The sequence below is a fragment of the Castor canadensis genome, chromosome 1, assembly GCF_047511655.1.
Source record: "Castor canadensis chromosome 1, mCasCan1.hap1v2, whole genome shotgun sequence".
Classification (NCBI taxonomy): domain Eukaryota; kingdom Metazoa; phylum Chordata; class Mammalia; order Rodentia; family Castoridae; genus Castor; species Castor canadensis.
In genome coordinates, this window is record NC_133386.1 from 201,871,849 (window position 1) to 201,887,959 (window position 16,111).

At 54.9% G+C, this 16,111-nt stretch overlaps 1 protein-coding gene across 9 annotated transcripts; it reads right to left on the reverse strand.

Moving 5' to 3' along the window:
* Nucleotides 1-808: 808 nt before the first annotated feature.
* Rasgrp2 (RAS guanyl releasing protein 2) lies at nucleotides 809-16,069 on the reverse strand. Of its 9 annotated transcripts, none has more exons than XM_074048888.1 (17): nucleotides 15,960-16,069; nucleotides 13,485-13,627; nucleotides 12,735-12,837; nucleotides 12,218-12,280; nucleotides 11,662-11,793; nucleotides 10,749-10,899; nucleotides 10,400-10,573; nucleotides 10,138-10,254; nucleotides 8,038-8,319; nucleotides 7,186-7,263; nucleotides 6,862-6,984; nucleotides 6,411-6,526; nucleotides 2,889-3,030; nucleotides 2,602-2,638; nucleotides 2,232-2,408; nucleotides 1,185-1,249; nucleotides 809-1,017 (listed from the first exon to the last, which is right to left on the reverse strand). In XM_074048888.1, exons 2-16 carry the CDS (start codon nucleotides 13,555-13,557, stop codon nucleotides 1,191-1,193), a joined length of 1,827 nt encoding a protein of 608 aa, XP_073904989.1. In that variant the 5' UTR covers nucleotides 13,558-13,627; nucleotides 15,960-16,069; the 3' UTR covers nucleotides 809-1,017; nucleotides 1,185-1,190. The 9 variants fall into 9 exon arrangements, with proteins under 9 accessions (XP_073904989.1, XP_073904992.1, XP_020020554.1 ...); XM_074048891.1 differs by having other exon boundaries at nucleotides 15,982-16,062; XM_020164965.2 differs by lacking the exon at nucleotides 15,960-16,069 and adding an exon at nucleotides 15,431-15,554.
* Nucleotides 16,070-16,111: the final 42 nt, after the last annotated feature.

The window sequence follows — 16,111 nt, forward strand, 5'->3', positions numbered from 1 at the left end:
CAGGAGAGGCCTCCGGAGGCTGAGTGCAAGATCAATATGCATTTCCTCTGGAAGTCACTGTCCTTCCGGCTGGCAGCAGCCCCAGCCCCAGCCTGGAGGCTGCAGGACCCAGGAGCACAGCCCCCACCACAGGGCACATCAGCCTGGCCCAGGCCTGTGGCTGTCCCCAGCCCTCCTGCTCCCACTGTTAAGAGCTCTGGGCTGACTCTACAGTGACCACCCTGTCACTGGAAGTGTTCAGGCAGGGGCTAAAGGATCACCTGTCAAACAATGGAATTTGGATTATGGGCTAAAGCTTTTGGTTATATGGGACCACTGGACCCAACAATTCTGGGGTGCAAGGATGCACTTGGTTCACGACTTGGATCCCCAAGATTCTGGTGTCCTCAGGTTCTAGACCTTTCCCAAGATTTATTTTTTTTTTTTGGAAGTGATACTAGGGTTTGAATTCAGGGCCTCAAGCTTGTTGCTAGGCAGGTGCTCTAACCATTTGAGCCCTTTTTTGTGTGGGGTTTTTTCAAGATAGGGTTTCATGAACTATTTGCATGGGCTGGCTTCGAACCATGATCCTCCTGATCTCTGCCTCCTGAGTAACTAGGATTATAAGCGTGAGCCACCGGCGCCCCCAAGATTCTCCTCTTGGAAGATTCTAAGGTCCTTTCCCACCCCTCAGATTCCAAACCCATGAGAGATTCCAGACCTCCCATGTTTCTCTGGTTAGGTTTCTAGATCCTAAGATTAACATCCCTGTAAATACAGCCCTCCCCAACCCCCACTCCGCCAGGATTCTAGGCTCTGATGGTCCAGGTGAATTACATGGGCCTCTTTATTCCATCTGGAAAATACAAATATTCACAAGAGTCTGTACAACCTTAGGGTCACCAGCCCTGGCCTGCCCTCATGCATGCCACCCTCACACCCACCCCAGCCCCAGCCTCCTGCCCTGGAACCCCAGGCTGCCCGTTTTGATCCAAGGCGTTTCTCCAAGGCAGGAATGAATCCTTGATCTAGTGACAGCTGAGAAGAGAAAAAAAAAACCAGAGGTGTGAGGAAGACAACCCCTCAACAAGGTAGGAGCCCACCTGCTTAGGGCCATTTAAATGGGCACCCATTTCTCAGTGACCCCACTCTGCCCCGAGCCCTGGATGGGGAGCTCTGTCTACCTGCTAGCCATTACGACTCACCATCTCTTACAAGTGGATGTCAAACACTCCGTCCTCCACTGCCTGCACCTCCTCTTCCCGGATCTCTACAGTGAAGGAGGATTGTCACAGAATCACTCCTGGGTCCCTGCAACCTCAGCAGCCCTCCCCTGTCATAGGAGGCTCCCGCCCCATCCCGGAAGCAGACCCATCTACCAACGATCAATTCCCTGAATGACCAAACGGCTCCATTTTGGAGGCTCTTTTTCTAAGTTTTCTATCTGCCACAGCTTTTTCTGCAGCCACCAATTTGTCAGTGCTGTTTGCTTAAATGGCAATTCTGTGTATATTTCACATTTTAGACCCCAGCACTTCTGGAAGGCTCAATGCAAATGGTTTTATCTTTTCTATTTTTGTGGTCTTACGCCAACCCAAACAGTTGTGGTCAAGTGCCTTAGACCCCAGTTTCACATACTTATTTCAGACCGTTGTCAGCAAAATAATCATTTGACGAATGTCATTCAGCAAACTGATCTAAAACTCAGAGACCCCAAGACAGCCACCCGGAGGTTATCAGGGCCAAGGGATTTTTACTAGAACAGCCAAAAAAAAAAGGCAGGCAAAGTGCTTGCATAACTCCAATCCTTTGTCTTAACAAAATAAGAGTGTAACTAGTATCATGCAGGGTCTCTTTCCTCCTAGCCTCAGAAGGTCAAGGGCTCCCTGGCCAGCTTCTGGCACCCTAGCTTGTCCAACTGGTTTTTGTTTGTTTGTTTTGCCCGTACTGGGGTTTGAACTCAGGGCCTTACTTGCTAGGCAGGCACTCTACCACTTGAGTCACTTTTTTGTGGTGGGTATTTCCAAGATAGGGCTTGAGACCTATTTGCCTGGGCGCTTCCATCCTGGATCCTCCTGATCTCTGCCTCCTGAGAGCTAGGATTGCAGGCATGAGCCACCTGCTCCCCACTGTTTTGTAGTCCCACATACACGGTAAGATGGACCAGCTTCCATCCAGGACAGGTTAACAGGCTGCCACAATAGCCCTGCCTTCCGCCTGCTACAGGCCAGCATAGCTGGAGACTCCATTACCTGGGGGCCTGGACCCACGCCTGCCCGGGCGGGGCAGAGAGAAGCTGAAGGCGCGATGATGGGTGTGGGTGGGAGAGGGAGAGGGTGCAGAGCCCTCCAGGCTCACACTCTGGGCCCGGCGGCGGCACTCCACTGACAGGCGGTCCTTGCACTGTTTGTGGCAGTTCACACCACAGGCTGGGGGACAGAAGGAGAGGAGCCCACCCAGGACCATCAGTCACAAAACCCGTCATCCCATCTTACAGGCCTACACTTCTCCTCAGGGTCCTTTGCTCCTGAGGAGCCGCCCCACCAAAATAAACATCCCTACCCAAATAGTGACTGCAAAAATCTCAACCCAGAATCCTGCCATTCATTCATTCCCTCTTACCTCGGCATTTGAGGCCCTGCTTGTAGATACCCAGGATCTGCAACAAAGGAGGGGGCCATGCTGGGGGGCGTAGGGATTTAGAAGTGATATCTATCTCTTCCTTCCCGATGGCAGGGTCTTAGAGCCCGGCTGGGGGCCAAGGGCAGAAGAGCGAGAGAAGAGGCAGGTGCAATTACAGAGGCTCCGGGAGGGGCGGGGCCCGCAGAAGGGCGGGGCGAGGCTGGGCGGTGCCCGGGGTGTGCGGAGCGGGTGGACTGGGGGCGAGTGGGGAGGTGACGGGGTCTCACCAGGGCTTTGCAGTGGCGGCAGGCGACCGGGCGCAAGGAGTTGCTCTCCTGGAAGTTGTGTACGAAGCCCATGCGGCCGCCCAGCACGGAGCTGGAGCGCAGGAAGTAGGAGACCATCTCCTCCCGGCTGATGCAGCCATCCCTGGGGGGGCGGGGGACGCCTTAGCGGGGGCCGCCCACCCCCGGCCTCACCCAACCCCCTGAGAACCCCTGCCGAGGAAAAGGGTCTCACCTAACTTCTGTGGGGATGGGGAGGGGGGGTGGAGCGCTAGACTAGGAGCCAGACACAGACAACAGCTGCCACTAACTAGTCCTGTGATCATGGCCAAGTCGCTTTCCCCAGAACGGGGGTCCCATCCCTGCCCCGCCCACTTCACAGTTTATGTGTCAGTTAAATGACTGTGCACTTTTCCATGGGGTCATCAGCCTCGGCTCCCAAGCTGTGCTGTGCGCAACCTGCGGCGGGAATCCCTGCAAATTGAGAGCTTTTGGATGAGTTCTGGGCCAGGTGAGATCGTGGGAAGCTGCACCGTCCACTCTGACAAAATGTCACCGGAAGCACACCTGTAATCCCGGGTTTCCCTCCAACCCAGGGCTTCCTGCAGGGCCCCAGGTTCACCTGTTCATGTGCGTTAGGGGAAGCAGGCGCTTGGGTTCTGGACACCGGCCTCAGTTCAAGTCCAGCCATGTGGCCTGGAGCTAGTTAATGTCCCTCTTGCTTGGTTTCCTTGCCTCCACAAGGGCATAGGGGTGCTTCCTGCACTTCATATATTCTCGTGAGCATTAAATAAGAGAATGTGGACAGTGGATCTCCAGCCACCTTTTGGTGGACTCCCACCTACTGTGTTTGGGGTTTTATAATGTGACCTTGGTGATGTTTCAAATCAATGGTACAGTTGGACAACTGACCATTCAGAAACATACATAAAATATACAACCTTCGTACTGTAAAAGTGAGAAAAGTAGCTTCTCACTGAATTGGAAACACTGATGAAGAAAATAAAATCATACATAAAAAGTATGTGAAAAGATAGGAGAATAATTCTACCATCTTGAAGGGCTGAGGGCCTTTCTACAGCATAACACAAATCCAAGAAGGCATAAAGGAAAAGACTGACATACTGGACACACAAAACTTTTAAAAATTTTTATATGCAAGGACAACATAAATGACAGACAGGGAGAAAATATTTGCAAACACATTCAGTAGCAAAGGATTAATATCCATTAAGATGGACTCTAAAAAAATCAATGAGAAAAAAAGACCAACAAACCCGGATAATGGACAAAGAATATGAACAGTTAACAGAAGAAATCTAAGTGGCCAATAAACATATGAATAGATACCCCCATTCGTATTAAAGAAATACAAATTTAACCAAGATATAATCTGCCAATGAGACTGACAAAATTGTAAAGCTTATTATAGCCTCGCTCTTGGCAAGCAGGTTGGGACACAGGCATTTGCACACTGCTGAGGGGGGTGCAAATTCCTACAACCTTGTCTGAGGTCAGTTTGGAAGCTTCTCCCCTAATTTAGAATGTGCATATTTTTGATGCAATTATCCCACTTCTAGGAATTTCTCCTGCAGAAATACTGGCCTGAGTGCATGGGTACAAGGAGGTTCACAGCAGCAAGGCGTGTAATTATAGCACAACACTGGAACAGTCTACATGTCCATCAGCAGGAAGATAGTTAGGTAAACGACGCCCGGCCCCCCCAGTGCAGTACTCTGCAGCTGTTCTAAAGAATAAGGTAGTTCTACATGAACCCACATGGAAAGGGGGTGATAAAGGATTTAGTGGAAAACAAAAACAAAAGCAAAGTGTGCAATTCTGTCAAGACAATGATTTAAAAAAAAAAAAAAGAAAGAAAATTCCATTGCTACAAATACCTAGATGCTGGTTAAAAATATATCAAAAATTGCTTTAAGTGCATAGGTGATTTTGCAAGAAAGACGTGGAAACCACTCAAGTTCAGAAACAAGGAGAGCGCTTTGGGATGAAGCAGTCAGCTGGGGCTGGTCGTGGGAGGGGGTTGCTGATCTTCCTCTGTTGGTCTTGTTTGATTGATTGGTTGGTTGGCTTTTGTTTTGTTTTGTTTTTTTGGGGTGGCGTGTTTTGTGCTGTTTTTGTTTTGGGGTTTTTGGTAGTATTGGGAATTGAACTCAAGGCCTTACGTGCTCTACCATTTGAGCCACGCCCCAGTCCTTTTATTTTTAGTTTCTTTCAGATAGGGTCTCACACTTTTACCTAGCTGTTCTTCATCATCAATCTTCCTACCTCCAACCTCCCAAGTAGCTGGAACTACAGGCCTGCACCACCACATCCAACCCCTTCCTATTTTTTGAGGGACCTGGAGATGGAACTAGGGCCTTGTGCATGCTAAGCACATGCTCTACCACTGACCTACCCACCCTCAACACACACACACCTATTTTCTTGGTCTTCCCCACAGTGAGCTAGCTACTGGGGGTTGGTACTTAATCAGGGGCTGGGCACAGGCCTAGAACATGCCTGAGGTAGCAAGGTAAGACTGAGCCCTGCTTGAAGCTGCAGACTTGAAGGTCCTAAAGGGCTCTGCCCTAACTATCAGGGCAGCTTGGGGAAAACAAATTCACCCATGGGCCCAGGGAAATAACAGAACTGGACTGCTTCTGCCTCGATTCTGGGAAAAGACACAATAACTACAATGAAGCCACCAATGGAAATGGATTTGTGCTATAATCCTGTTTGTCCAGAAAACACACTCCAGACAAAATCTGCATCCATTTGCACCTGCATGGAAAAAAGCCGGAAGGACACACATATCGGCTAACCACTGACATGAGTCCCCTCTACTAGTGCAGAGGAGGGAGGAATGTTTGCATCTTACTTTAACTACCTTGTTCCCTATGAATTTCTTTTACTACCTGGATATTGTTTTAACCATAGTTTTTTTGTAATATGGAAAAAAGTCCAGATTTTTGAAATACAGGTCACATTTAAAAATAAATCAACCTGAGATGAGCTATTAATTTTGATTGGGATTGTGTCTGCTCAGCAAAAATGGGACATAAACATTGTTGCAGGAGCCATGGCTAACCTACTTCAGAGAACCAGCTGTTTTTCCGAATTGTCAGCATCTGAATTGTGAATAACCAAGTGGGCACTGCTAATTACATGCCTTTCTTATCTGTTCATTAAACTGGCTACCCAGAGGCTCAACTTGCCCACACTTTTTGCCAGCTGTGAGCTCTACAAATAAAACAGCATTCATGTAGCAACGGTCCCCAGGCCACAATCTTTGCAAGATGCAGGCGGAGCCCCCCATCTGTCTAAATCAGTGAGTTAAGACTCGGCCTCTGCAGCTGACGGCCTGCTCCCACTCCCAAACCTGGCAGCCCCTCCCCAAACTGGCAGCTTCCCCAGCTGGCCAAGGCCATCTGGTTTAAAGGCCTCATCCTGCACACAAGAGAACTGCAGCCCAAGGGGAAGTGGACTGGGTGCCTTCCCTCTCCCCCGGTCCCCAGCCCTCCTCACTGGTTCTGGTCGAGGTCCCCAAAGGCGCTGAGATAAGGGAAGTTGCCCCGAATGATCTGGAATTCCTCCTGCGAGATGTGGCCATCACCGTCGACGTCAAAGTTCCGGAACACAGACTGGGGGTGCACAGAGGGACAAGCAGGGGAGGGAGAGGGAAGGAAAAAGGAGTTTCAGAGTCTGCCCCTTCCACAGGCCCTGTCTGTTATAAAGGGACTCAGAGATGTCACCCCAGACCCTCTTTTTCCATAGCCCCACTCCATAACTGGCACCTCAGCCTATTCAGCTAGCTTGCTACACCCTGTGCCTCCTGGGGACTGTGTGCCAGCCCTAGGATTGGCACTAGTGTTGGCTCACGGGCGGCAGGGCTCTGGCAAAACTGGTCTTTACTGACCTGACCACCACTCCCACCAGCGGACTGCTGTCCCCACGCCTGGGGCCCCAGGAGTCTCACCTCCACCATCTTCTCTATGTGCTCCGCCACGAGTGCCTGATCTAGCTTGGGCTTGGCAGCTGAGGTCCACTCCTCTAGCACTGGGGGCCGGGGAGGCGGCGTGCAGCTGGTGGGGCTGGTTGGCTGCGGGAATGGTCAGGCCTGAGCTAGGAAGTGGCGGGAGCACAGGGCCCAGAGGAACAGAGAAAGGGTCCCCTGAGGGAAAGGCCAGCCTGCCCCAGGCTACTCCTCCCCCACCCCCTGCCCCAGGACTCCCCGCTGTCCTCACACCCTGGGATTCTCAAACTGATGGTGCTACGTAGGGAAATAGGGCCCCTCTCTCACCGAAGACTTGGAGCGTGGCTCCCGCTGCAGGGACAGCTGGTATAGCTCATCCTCTGTCTGATACTGATCCAGAGACACCTAGGACACACCGGTCTGGTCACATCCTCTGGCCCCTGCTACTCTCAGGAGCCCCAGCCCAGGGCCATCTAAAGGCCATTACTCAGCCCAGAACCTAGTTCTGAAACTGAACTCAGGACAAAGTCAGATTAGAATGCACCGTGGCAACCCCCGCTCCAGCCAGCACACACAGACCACAGCTTGGCCTCAAACGTTCAACACAACACACTGCCAAGATCTCAGCCGAGAAGCCAAGGCGGAACCCAGCCTCGAGCTCTGAAATCCATCCAGAATCCAGCTCAGACTTCAATCCCATCCCATCCAGAGCCCAGAAACTGTTAAGAAAGAATCCACTGCAAACTTTCAAACCCAAGCCCCAGCACAACATTTAGAACCTTGTCAAGCTCTAGCTAAAAGCCCAACTCCCGCTCTAGACCCCAGACCAAATGCAAGGCCAAGGTCAGAACTTCACTCAGAGCCCAGGACCATGTCAGAAATCACCTTGTCCACACAATGGGACCTTGGCCTCAGACCCTGAACACAATCCACTGCCAGGAACTCAACCTAGGACCCAGGACCTAGGCCCAGCCTCAAACCCAGCCCACAGTTCACATGGCAGCCGTAAATCAGACTTCAGGTCACTGCCCAGTCCTGAACCTGGAACCCACCTCAGAATCCACTCCAAGTTCTAGAGCTCAGGCTGATTTCAGTTCCTTGGCCAGAACCCAGAACCCCAAGCCAAGCCCACAGCCAGGACCAAGTACAGCTATCAACAGCTGGTGTCCAGCCGCTCACCGTGAGCAGGCTCAGCAGGTCCGGGTTGGCTTGCACAGGTGGCCGCAGGCTGGTCACCATGGCCAGCTCCTCCAGGATGCTGAAGAGCTGCTTCATCTTGGCCCCATTGAGCCGGGTCCGGGCAGGGTCCAGCCAGTCAGGCAGCGCCAGCTGCAGGGCCACCAGGTCCTTAAGGTGCACACCAAGAATGGGGAAGCGGAAGCCCACACAGGCTGCCAGCCGGCGCCGGTAATTACTATAGTTGCCTGTGGCTGTCACTAATTCCGTCAGACCTTCCCAAAGCTGGGGAGCAAAGGGTAGAGGATCACACACGTATACCCCACTCAACCATCCTACCCACCTTAGCCCTGGAAATGCACAAAAGGATGAGGAGTCAAGGTCAGGGATAGACCAAAAGTTAAATCCTCCCTACTGTCCCCCACCATCACCTCCCTCAAGCTCTAGGAGTCAGAGTTCACAGGTCATGAGTTCAAGGCAACACCTACTACCAAATACCACATCTATACATCAGGTCTGGGCACAGGTTATCATCAACATTTAACAGAAGAAACTGAGGCTCAGCAAGGGGAGGCATCACAGCCCAATGACCTACGATGTTCTTAGCTGGGGTGTTGGTAACACCATGCAGTGTTCCAAATGTTAAACAATAAAGTAGATGCATAAATTGGGGTGGGTTTATGATAATATATGATAGCACAATGAAAATGCATAAACAAGGTTCAGCCGTGGTAGCTCACACCAGTAATCCCAGCTACTAGTGAGGCAAAGATCAGGAGGATTATGGTTCAAGGCCAGCCTGGGCAAAAAATTAGTAAGACTACATCACAATCAAAAAACATGGTGGCACATGCCTGTGATCCCAGCTACATAGGAGGCACATAGGTAGGAGGATGAAGTTCTGTGGAAAACTCAAGACCCTATCTGAATAACTGAAGAAAAAAAGAGCTGGGATCATGTTTCAAGTGGTAGAGTTCCCATCTAGTAAGCTTAAGGCCCTGAGTTCAAAACCCCATTCCACCACCACCAAAAAAAAAAAAAAATAAATGAAAGTAAATGAACAATTGTTCCACATAACACAATGAAAAGACTTTCCAACCATGTGGAATGAAAGGAGCAAGACCTAAAACAGCATCACACAATTCCCTCATCAAAGTCGAAAAACAGGCAACAAAAACCCCACCATTGTCTCGGGCTATACACATAAGGCAAAGACTGTGAAGAAAGCAAAGTCACTGTCACAACAGCCATGACATTGGCTGCGGGGTGGGGGTGGGGGAGATGCATCCTCTAAGGTGCTGGGTGTGACAATGACAATGGTCTTTTTTTTTTTTTTTTAAACAGTGCTGGGGTGGAACCCAGGGCCTTTCTGCATACCAGGCAAGTGTTCTGCCTCTGAGCTAAGGCCCCAGCCAATGGGTCTATTGTTCTAGTTCTCGATCTGGGGGTGGATAACCAGAAATTTTCTGTTTTTCTTGGGGTTTTTATTTTGTTTTTGTTTTTGAGACAGGGTTTCACTATGTACCTCAGGCTAGCTTTGAACTTGAGTTCATCCTGGACCCTGCTACCTCTGCCTCTCTGTTAGCTTGAATTACAAGTGTGTACCACCAGGCCCAGCTTACCTGGTCATTTTCTTTATAATTTTTACAACTATGTTGTTCAAATGTTTTATATACTTTTTTTTCTTATTTAGTGGGACCAGGGTTTGAACTCAGGGCTTCACACTTGCAAAGCACATGCTCTACCACTTGAACCCTACCTCTAGTCTATTTCACTCTGGTTATTTTTGGAGATGGGCGTCTCACAAACTATTTGCCTAGTCTAACCTTGAACTGCGATCCTCCTAATCTCAGTCTTCCAAATAGCTAGAACCACAGGCATGAGCCACTGTCACCTGGCACCCAATAGGTTCTTAAAACTAGAAAAAAATCACAAGCTTTGGGACCAGGCAGCCCCTTGCACTGTACAACCTGGAAAAAGCTCTCAACCCCTCTGAGCCTCAGTTTCCTCAGCTGTCAAATGGAGACAGTAGTGCCAGCCCCCAGCACTGCACCTGAGAAGGACGCAGCTGGGAAGCACAGGCCCCTCCCCGGTCCCAGGCACCTTCATGGTCTCAGAGCTAACGTGGCTGTGAGTCTCCTTGAGGCGGGAGATGGAACTGTGGCTCAGGCCTCCGACCACCGCCATCAGCGTGTTGAAGTTCTGCAGCTGCAGCAGCTTCTGGGAGGCAAATGGGGAGGGGAAGATAGTGAGTCGTGGGGCAGTGGACCACGCAGCTGGAGAAGAGGCTGAGGGAAAGTACCAGAGAGGGGCTTGGACTGCTGGGCCATGGGGGAGGCTGAGGGGTGCAGGGAGAAGCAGGCACCTCTGCCACATGGACGAAGTGTGTGATGACCAGTGCCCGCTGCGGGGCTGTGGGCTTGCTGAGAATCATGAGCTGCACCCACTGGGAGACGCTGTTGAAGAGGGAGATGAATCGTTCCAGGACAGGGTTGTCCACCGTACAGCCATGAGTCACGAAACTGTGATAGTCCTGGAACTGTGGTAGGTAGGGCAGCCTGAACACTGTGCCAGCCTCTCATCAGTGGTCTTGTCTCACCCTCCAGCTGTCTTTTGCTAAGAGACCCTCACCCTTCTCTGTGATCCAGCCCACCCCAAAGACCCTCCCCTTCCCAGCAGACGTTGGACCCCAACCACGAGCCCTCGGATCGCACCAGGATCTTGCAGAAGGAGCGATATTCCAAATAGGTGAGGTGCTCTGCCAGCTCCATGGGCTCCAGGTGGTCAAACAACAGGGACATCTTACGCTTTTTCTGTCCCACGGGGTTCCGCTGGGTCACCTGTCGCTTCCACTTGTAGGTGGGGCTGGGGGGGGTGGCAAGAATAGTGAGCCCTGTGCTGGGGATGCCCCCTGCCTCCTGTGGCCCCGCATTTGCACAGATACGCCACTCAGACTGGAGACCTACACAATGGGAGCCACTGTCCTAGGTACTCCCATCCCCCCGTCCCACTCCTCCACGTCCCCCCATCATGCACTCAACACATATTTATGGACAACGTACTCTGTGCCAGGCACTGTGCTAGGCGCTGGGTACAGAAATGAGCAAGACACGGTTTCTGCCCTCGAGGAGCTCACAGTCTACTGAGGGAGACAGACACAGAAACATGGTCACCAAACAGTGAGCAGGACACATGATCCGAGGTGTGCCATGGCAAAACAGAAGGAAACAATGACTGCTGCCCAGAAAAATCCACCACCCACTCCCCAGTCTGCGGAAACTTCACACTTCAGCTGAGTCTAGGTGGCATGGAGAAGACAGCATGACAAGAGCGAGCACCATGGTGAGAAAGGACACGGGGCTCAGACAATGGTGAGTGGACCTGTGCAGCTGCAGCAGTATGAAGTTTGGGATGGGTAGCGGGCCATGGGAAATGAGGCAGGAACGCCAGGCTAGCCTGAGATCACAAAGGGCCTTCAGGGCCAGACAAGAGTTTGAAGGCAATAAGGAACCACGGAAGGTTTTCAAGCAAGAGTGACATGACCCTCACTCATTCAATTCAACAGACATTTATTAAGCACAGATGGTGTGGGCTGCTGAGTGCCCGCTCCCAGCTCCCCCCACGCACACACTGTCGATGTCGATGAGGCTGCTATGCCGTCGGTTCCCTTCTTGGTCTAGGAGAGCCTTCAGCTCTTTGATCTGCTCAGCCAGCTCGGGATTCAAGTCAAACTCTGCTGGGAATGCTGAGATCCAGTACCTGGCAGAGGGACAGAGTCACCCAAGGCAGCCCTTCCCTACCATCCCCAAGGGGGCAGCCCAAGACACTGTTGAGACTATAATCCCCCAAAGAGGGAGAAAAGAGTCTCAGAGTGTGATTTTTCCCTCTCCCAGCTTCTTCCTTTGGCCCCTGGGATATCCATCCCCACTGAGCAGGTAAGAACAGGAAGGTCCAGGGCTGGGGCCTAGTTCAAGTGGAGCAAGGGCCAAGTTTAAACCCCAGTACTAACAAACAAAAAAAGGCAGGCCGGTCGAATGAGGCAACCTGGTGCAGCACAGCCCACCTAGATAGTGTGGATAGTGCCAGTATGCAAACCCACGTGACCCAAGGGTCACTCCTCCAGCCCTCCAAAGCCTGAGAGAAGAGGGCAAGAAGGGATCTAGGGCCCCAGAGGAAGACTCACCTGACCAGGTGGCACGTTTTCACCTGCAGGGAATTGGAGTTGTCCTTTCGGGATTGTTGGTAGGTGAAGGAGAGTTAAGGACAACAAGGATGGAGCCTAACTCTAGGAGGAGAGGCAGGGGGCAGGGCCTGGGCACTGGTGAAATGCTGGAAAACAGCTGAGAACAGGGCCTGGGTTCTGGGAGGATGCTGGGGCTGAGGTTTGAGCTTTGGGAGGAGGCGTGGGTAGGAGGGGAGGGCTAGATTCTACAGGAGCCTGAGAGCAGGGCCTGGGTTCAGAGAGAGGAGCAAGAGCCTAGGAAGGGAGAGCACAAGGCTCAGGCCCAGAGAAAGTCTGAGTGGTCAGGGGAAGAAAGGGGTGCAGCATAGGCCCTAGAGGAGACCCCAGGAAAGCCTGAATTCTGGGATATAGGAGGGGCCTACATTCTAGGAGGGAAGCTGATCCTCTCCTGGGCTGGGCAGTGGGGCCAGGTCATGGGTTCCAAGGGCAGGCACCCGACAAGGCCTGGGCAGGATATATGTGGAGTAGTTTTGCCGCCAGCTCGGAGGAGGGGATATACCAGGGATGCATCATAAGGAACATGCGAACCAGCTGTGGGTCCCGCACCTTCCCGGAGTCATCTAACTCCAAAGGATGGAAGAGAAGAGGTCTGAAGAAAGGTCCCAAAGCTCTCATCCCTAAACCCTAGCCCACAGTCCACTGAGTGTCAGGTCCCTAGGGCTGCCCTCCTGACCCTGCCCACCTCCTGTTTTGCCAGGACCCCAAAACCAGGAGGCAAAAGGGAAAGAAAAAGCAGGGTGGGAGACAGGAATGGTAGAATCTGAGAAACTGGAGGAGGAGAGGTCAGACTTGGCCCATCTTCCAGAGGGGAACCAGCTGGGGCGGAAGGAGCCTGGGTTCCCTGGGGTCAAGAATCCAGAGGTCATTTCCTGAGTGCTGGGGGAAGGGGCACCCCTTCCTAGATAAGCCTCCCCCCATCTGCCGGAAGCAGCTCCCAGGCCAGAGATGGTGAGTTCCTCCGGATCCCCCAGGGAGACAGATAACGCCCTCATGTGTCAAGAGTTGGGACCTGGCTCTCCCCCACCGGCTCTGTAAGACTGGCAAGGGAAACAGGTCATCTGTCTGTAGCCAGAGCATCTCTCTACCCTGTGAGGAAGAGGGACAAGTCTGGGTGGGTCCTGGCCAGGGGTCTACCCTTGAGAGACAGAGCTTGGGATCCAGTCTCGCGACGGGCTCAGGCTTGGTGTGCCCTCCCTCTGCCACTCACCAAAGGCTTCGATGCAGCCTCGGAGAAGCTCCTCCACCGTGCAGCCCTTGTCCAAGTCCAGGGTGCCCGCCATGGCCGCCGACGCCGGTGGGCTGGGCCCAAGCTACGCTCCGGGAGTCTCCTACCCGGTTTGGACCAGATCCCTGTCCCGAGAGGCACAGCAACAGTCTGCGGAGAAGCGGGCCGGGCGAGCGGTCCCGCGGGCAGGAACGGGGCGGGGCCCGTACGCCCCCTGCTGGACAGGGCCGGAGTTGTCCGCCGCGGCCACTCCCGGGGTTAAACGGTCCCGCCAGGGATGGTGCAACCCGCTAGTTGGGAAATGGACCCGCAGAAAAGCTTCCGGCCCACCCTCGGAGTCGCGGGAGGGCAGAAGGGTTCCACAAGAATGAGGACAAACAGCGACTCCAGGGGTTGGTGGGTGCCCCCAGATCCCCAAAGGGCCTCCTCTCCTCGCGCCTGCTCCGCAGAGGCACCTGCAGCACCCCGCAACTCGGCTCTGCGCCCCTCCCGCTTCCCCTCCCTGCTCAGCCTCCCTTCCCCCGCAGGGTTATTTTGGGAACCCAAAGCCTGAGGGGACCTCGGAGGAATTTCTCCCTGGGATGGGCGGGGGGAGGGGAGGAGAGAACCCAGGCGTCCTGCCCGCATCACCCCCTCCTGGGCGCCCAGCGAGGGGGAGGCGGGGCTGTGGCGGCCCCCAGGGGCCTGCCCTTGGGGAGCCGGGCTGGAGTGGAGACGAACATTCCTGGGGCGGGGGTAGCCCGATGTGGCCGAAGGCGTCAGCGGGAAGCCTAAGCCTGGGAACCGCGCGCTCCCAAGCCATCTCCCTGAAGGTCCCAGGGGTTCTAGCTCAGCCCTTCCACAAGGGCTATCTTCCTCCCAGCCTGGGCTCCGGACCCCGGCTCCCACCCTGCACGGCCCAACTGTGCGCGCAGACAAGGATACCCAGAAGGGGGCGCTAGCGCCGAGGGGGTGGTCATTGCATGACACCGCCGCCAATGGGTCACTGGCGGGGGCTATTTGCACCCATGCAGGGACAGACACCTATTCCATACCCAAGTTATTTCCCGGAGGCCAGGGACTTACATTAGGTGCAAGAAGCCCCCTCTCACACACACCTGGGCCACAGGCACTCACCTCCCATCCTCTATCGCACACACAACGGCACCCACGCCCCATGCACACCTGCACTGAGGACCCTCAGGCACACAGCGCAGCTCATCTACCCCAGAAAGCAAACCCGTGGGCCACGTCGCCTCCCGGACCTGCTGTTCTCTTGAGCCAGGACAGCTTCTAGTCCCGCGGCCACAGTGGCGCTGACATCCGCACACGTGTGCACACAGGCAAATCAGTGCATCTCCACGCATGTACTCTCCCACACATATGCACACACCCCCGTGGGTGCGCACACGCCCATTCCGCCGCCCCTCCCCCTTCATCCGCGCTCCAGGGCCCGCAGCCCCAGAGTCCTGATTCCCCTCACTCCCAGACCCTGGCAGAGCCTTGCCCCAAGGAAAGGTAGCCTGCCCCAACGCAAACTCCCCCATGCTGGGGGTGGAGGAGCTCCTCTACAGAGTTCTCGGGAGGACTTTTCCTCAAAGCCACCCACCGCTGTCCCCGCCTAGCTCTGCTGCTTTCTCGCTGTGTGACCTTGAGAATCACTTGGCCTCACGGAGTCTCAATTTTCCCATCTGTCAAATGGGGGTTTGCAGGAGAGGGTCCGGTTGAGACATGGCAGGGAAGAGCCGGGTGTGCGGCGGATGCCCGCCCGCACCCCCTGCCGTGGGTGGCCCTGAGCGCCTCAGTTCTCCTCAATTCTCTCCTACGGAGAGACCCGGGCCGAAGGCTCCCCACCCACCCTCCGCCCCGGCCCGCCTGCGCCGCCCCGGGGGACCCCTAAAGACCGCGCCCTCCTCTGCCAGGCGCCCCGCCCGCGCTCACTCACTCACTCTTGGGACCGCAGCAAGGAGCTCGCACCCGGCCCAGCCGGCACCACCTTCGTGCGCTCCCGCCCGCCGGCCTCGCTGCGGCTGCGGCTCCCGCCCGCTCTCCGCGCCGCGGCCCAGCGCCCCACCGCCCCGCCCCCCGCGCCGCGGCCGCCCCCTCCCCTCCCCGCCCTTCCCGCCCCTGCGCTGGGCTCCGCACCGCCGGCTGCGCCTCCTCCAGCGGGGCTCCCCCTCGCCCCGCACGCGGCGGCCCCTGCGGCAGCTTAACCCCTCCCCTGCCGCGCCGCCCCGGAGGCCAGGACCGCGGGCGAGGGGCTGCGCCACCGGGCGAGCCGAGGGTGGGCGAGCGGAAGGATGAGGAGGGGGAACTCATCCAAAAGCCCCCTCCCCTCCCCCACCCCGGACGCCCCCGGGCCCTCCGCCCCGCCTGGGTGTCGGACGGAGGAAGCCGGGAGGGGCAGGAAGCGGACTGCGGTGGGGAAGGGGCGCCCCGCCCAGCCCCCCGGCCCGGGTTCCTGTTTTCGAGACAAACCGTTCCCACGGGGCAACCCGACCTAGGGCCGGGCGTCTTCCTGCGGGCGGCGGAGGCACCAGCCTGGTGCAGGTCGGGGGCGTGGGGGCTGCGGCTCCTGTGGGTCCTTATTTGTGGATCTGGGGGAGGGGCTAGGACGAGATGGGAGCGGG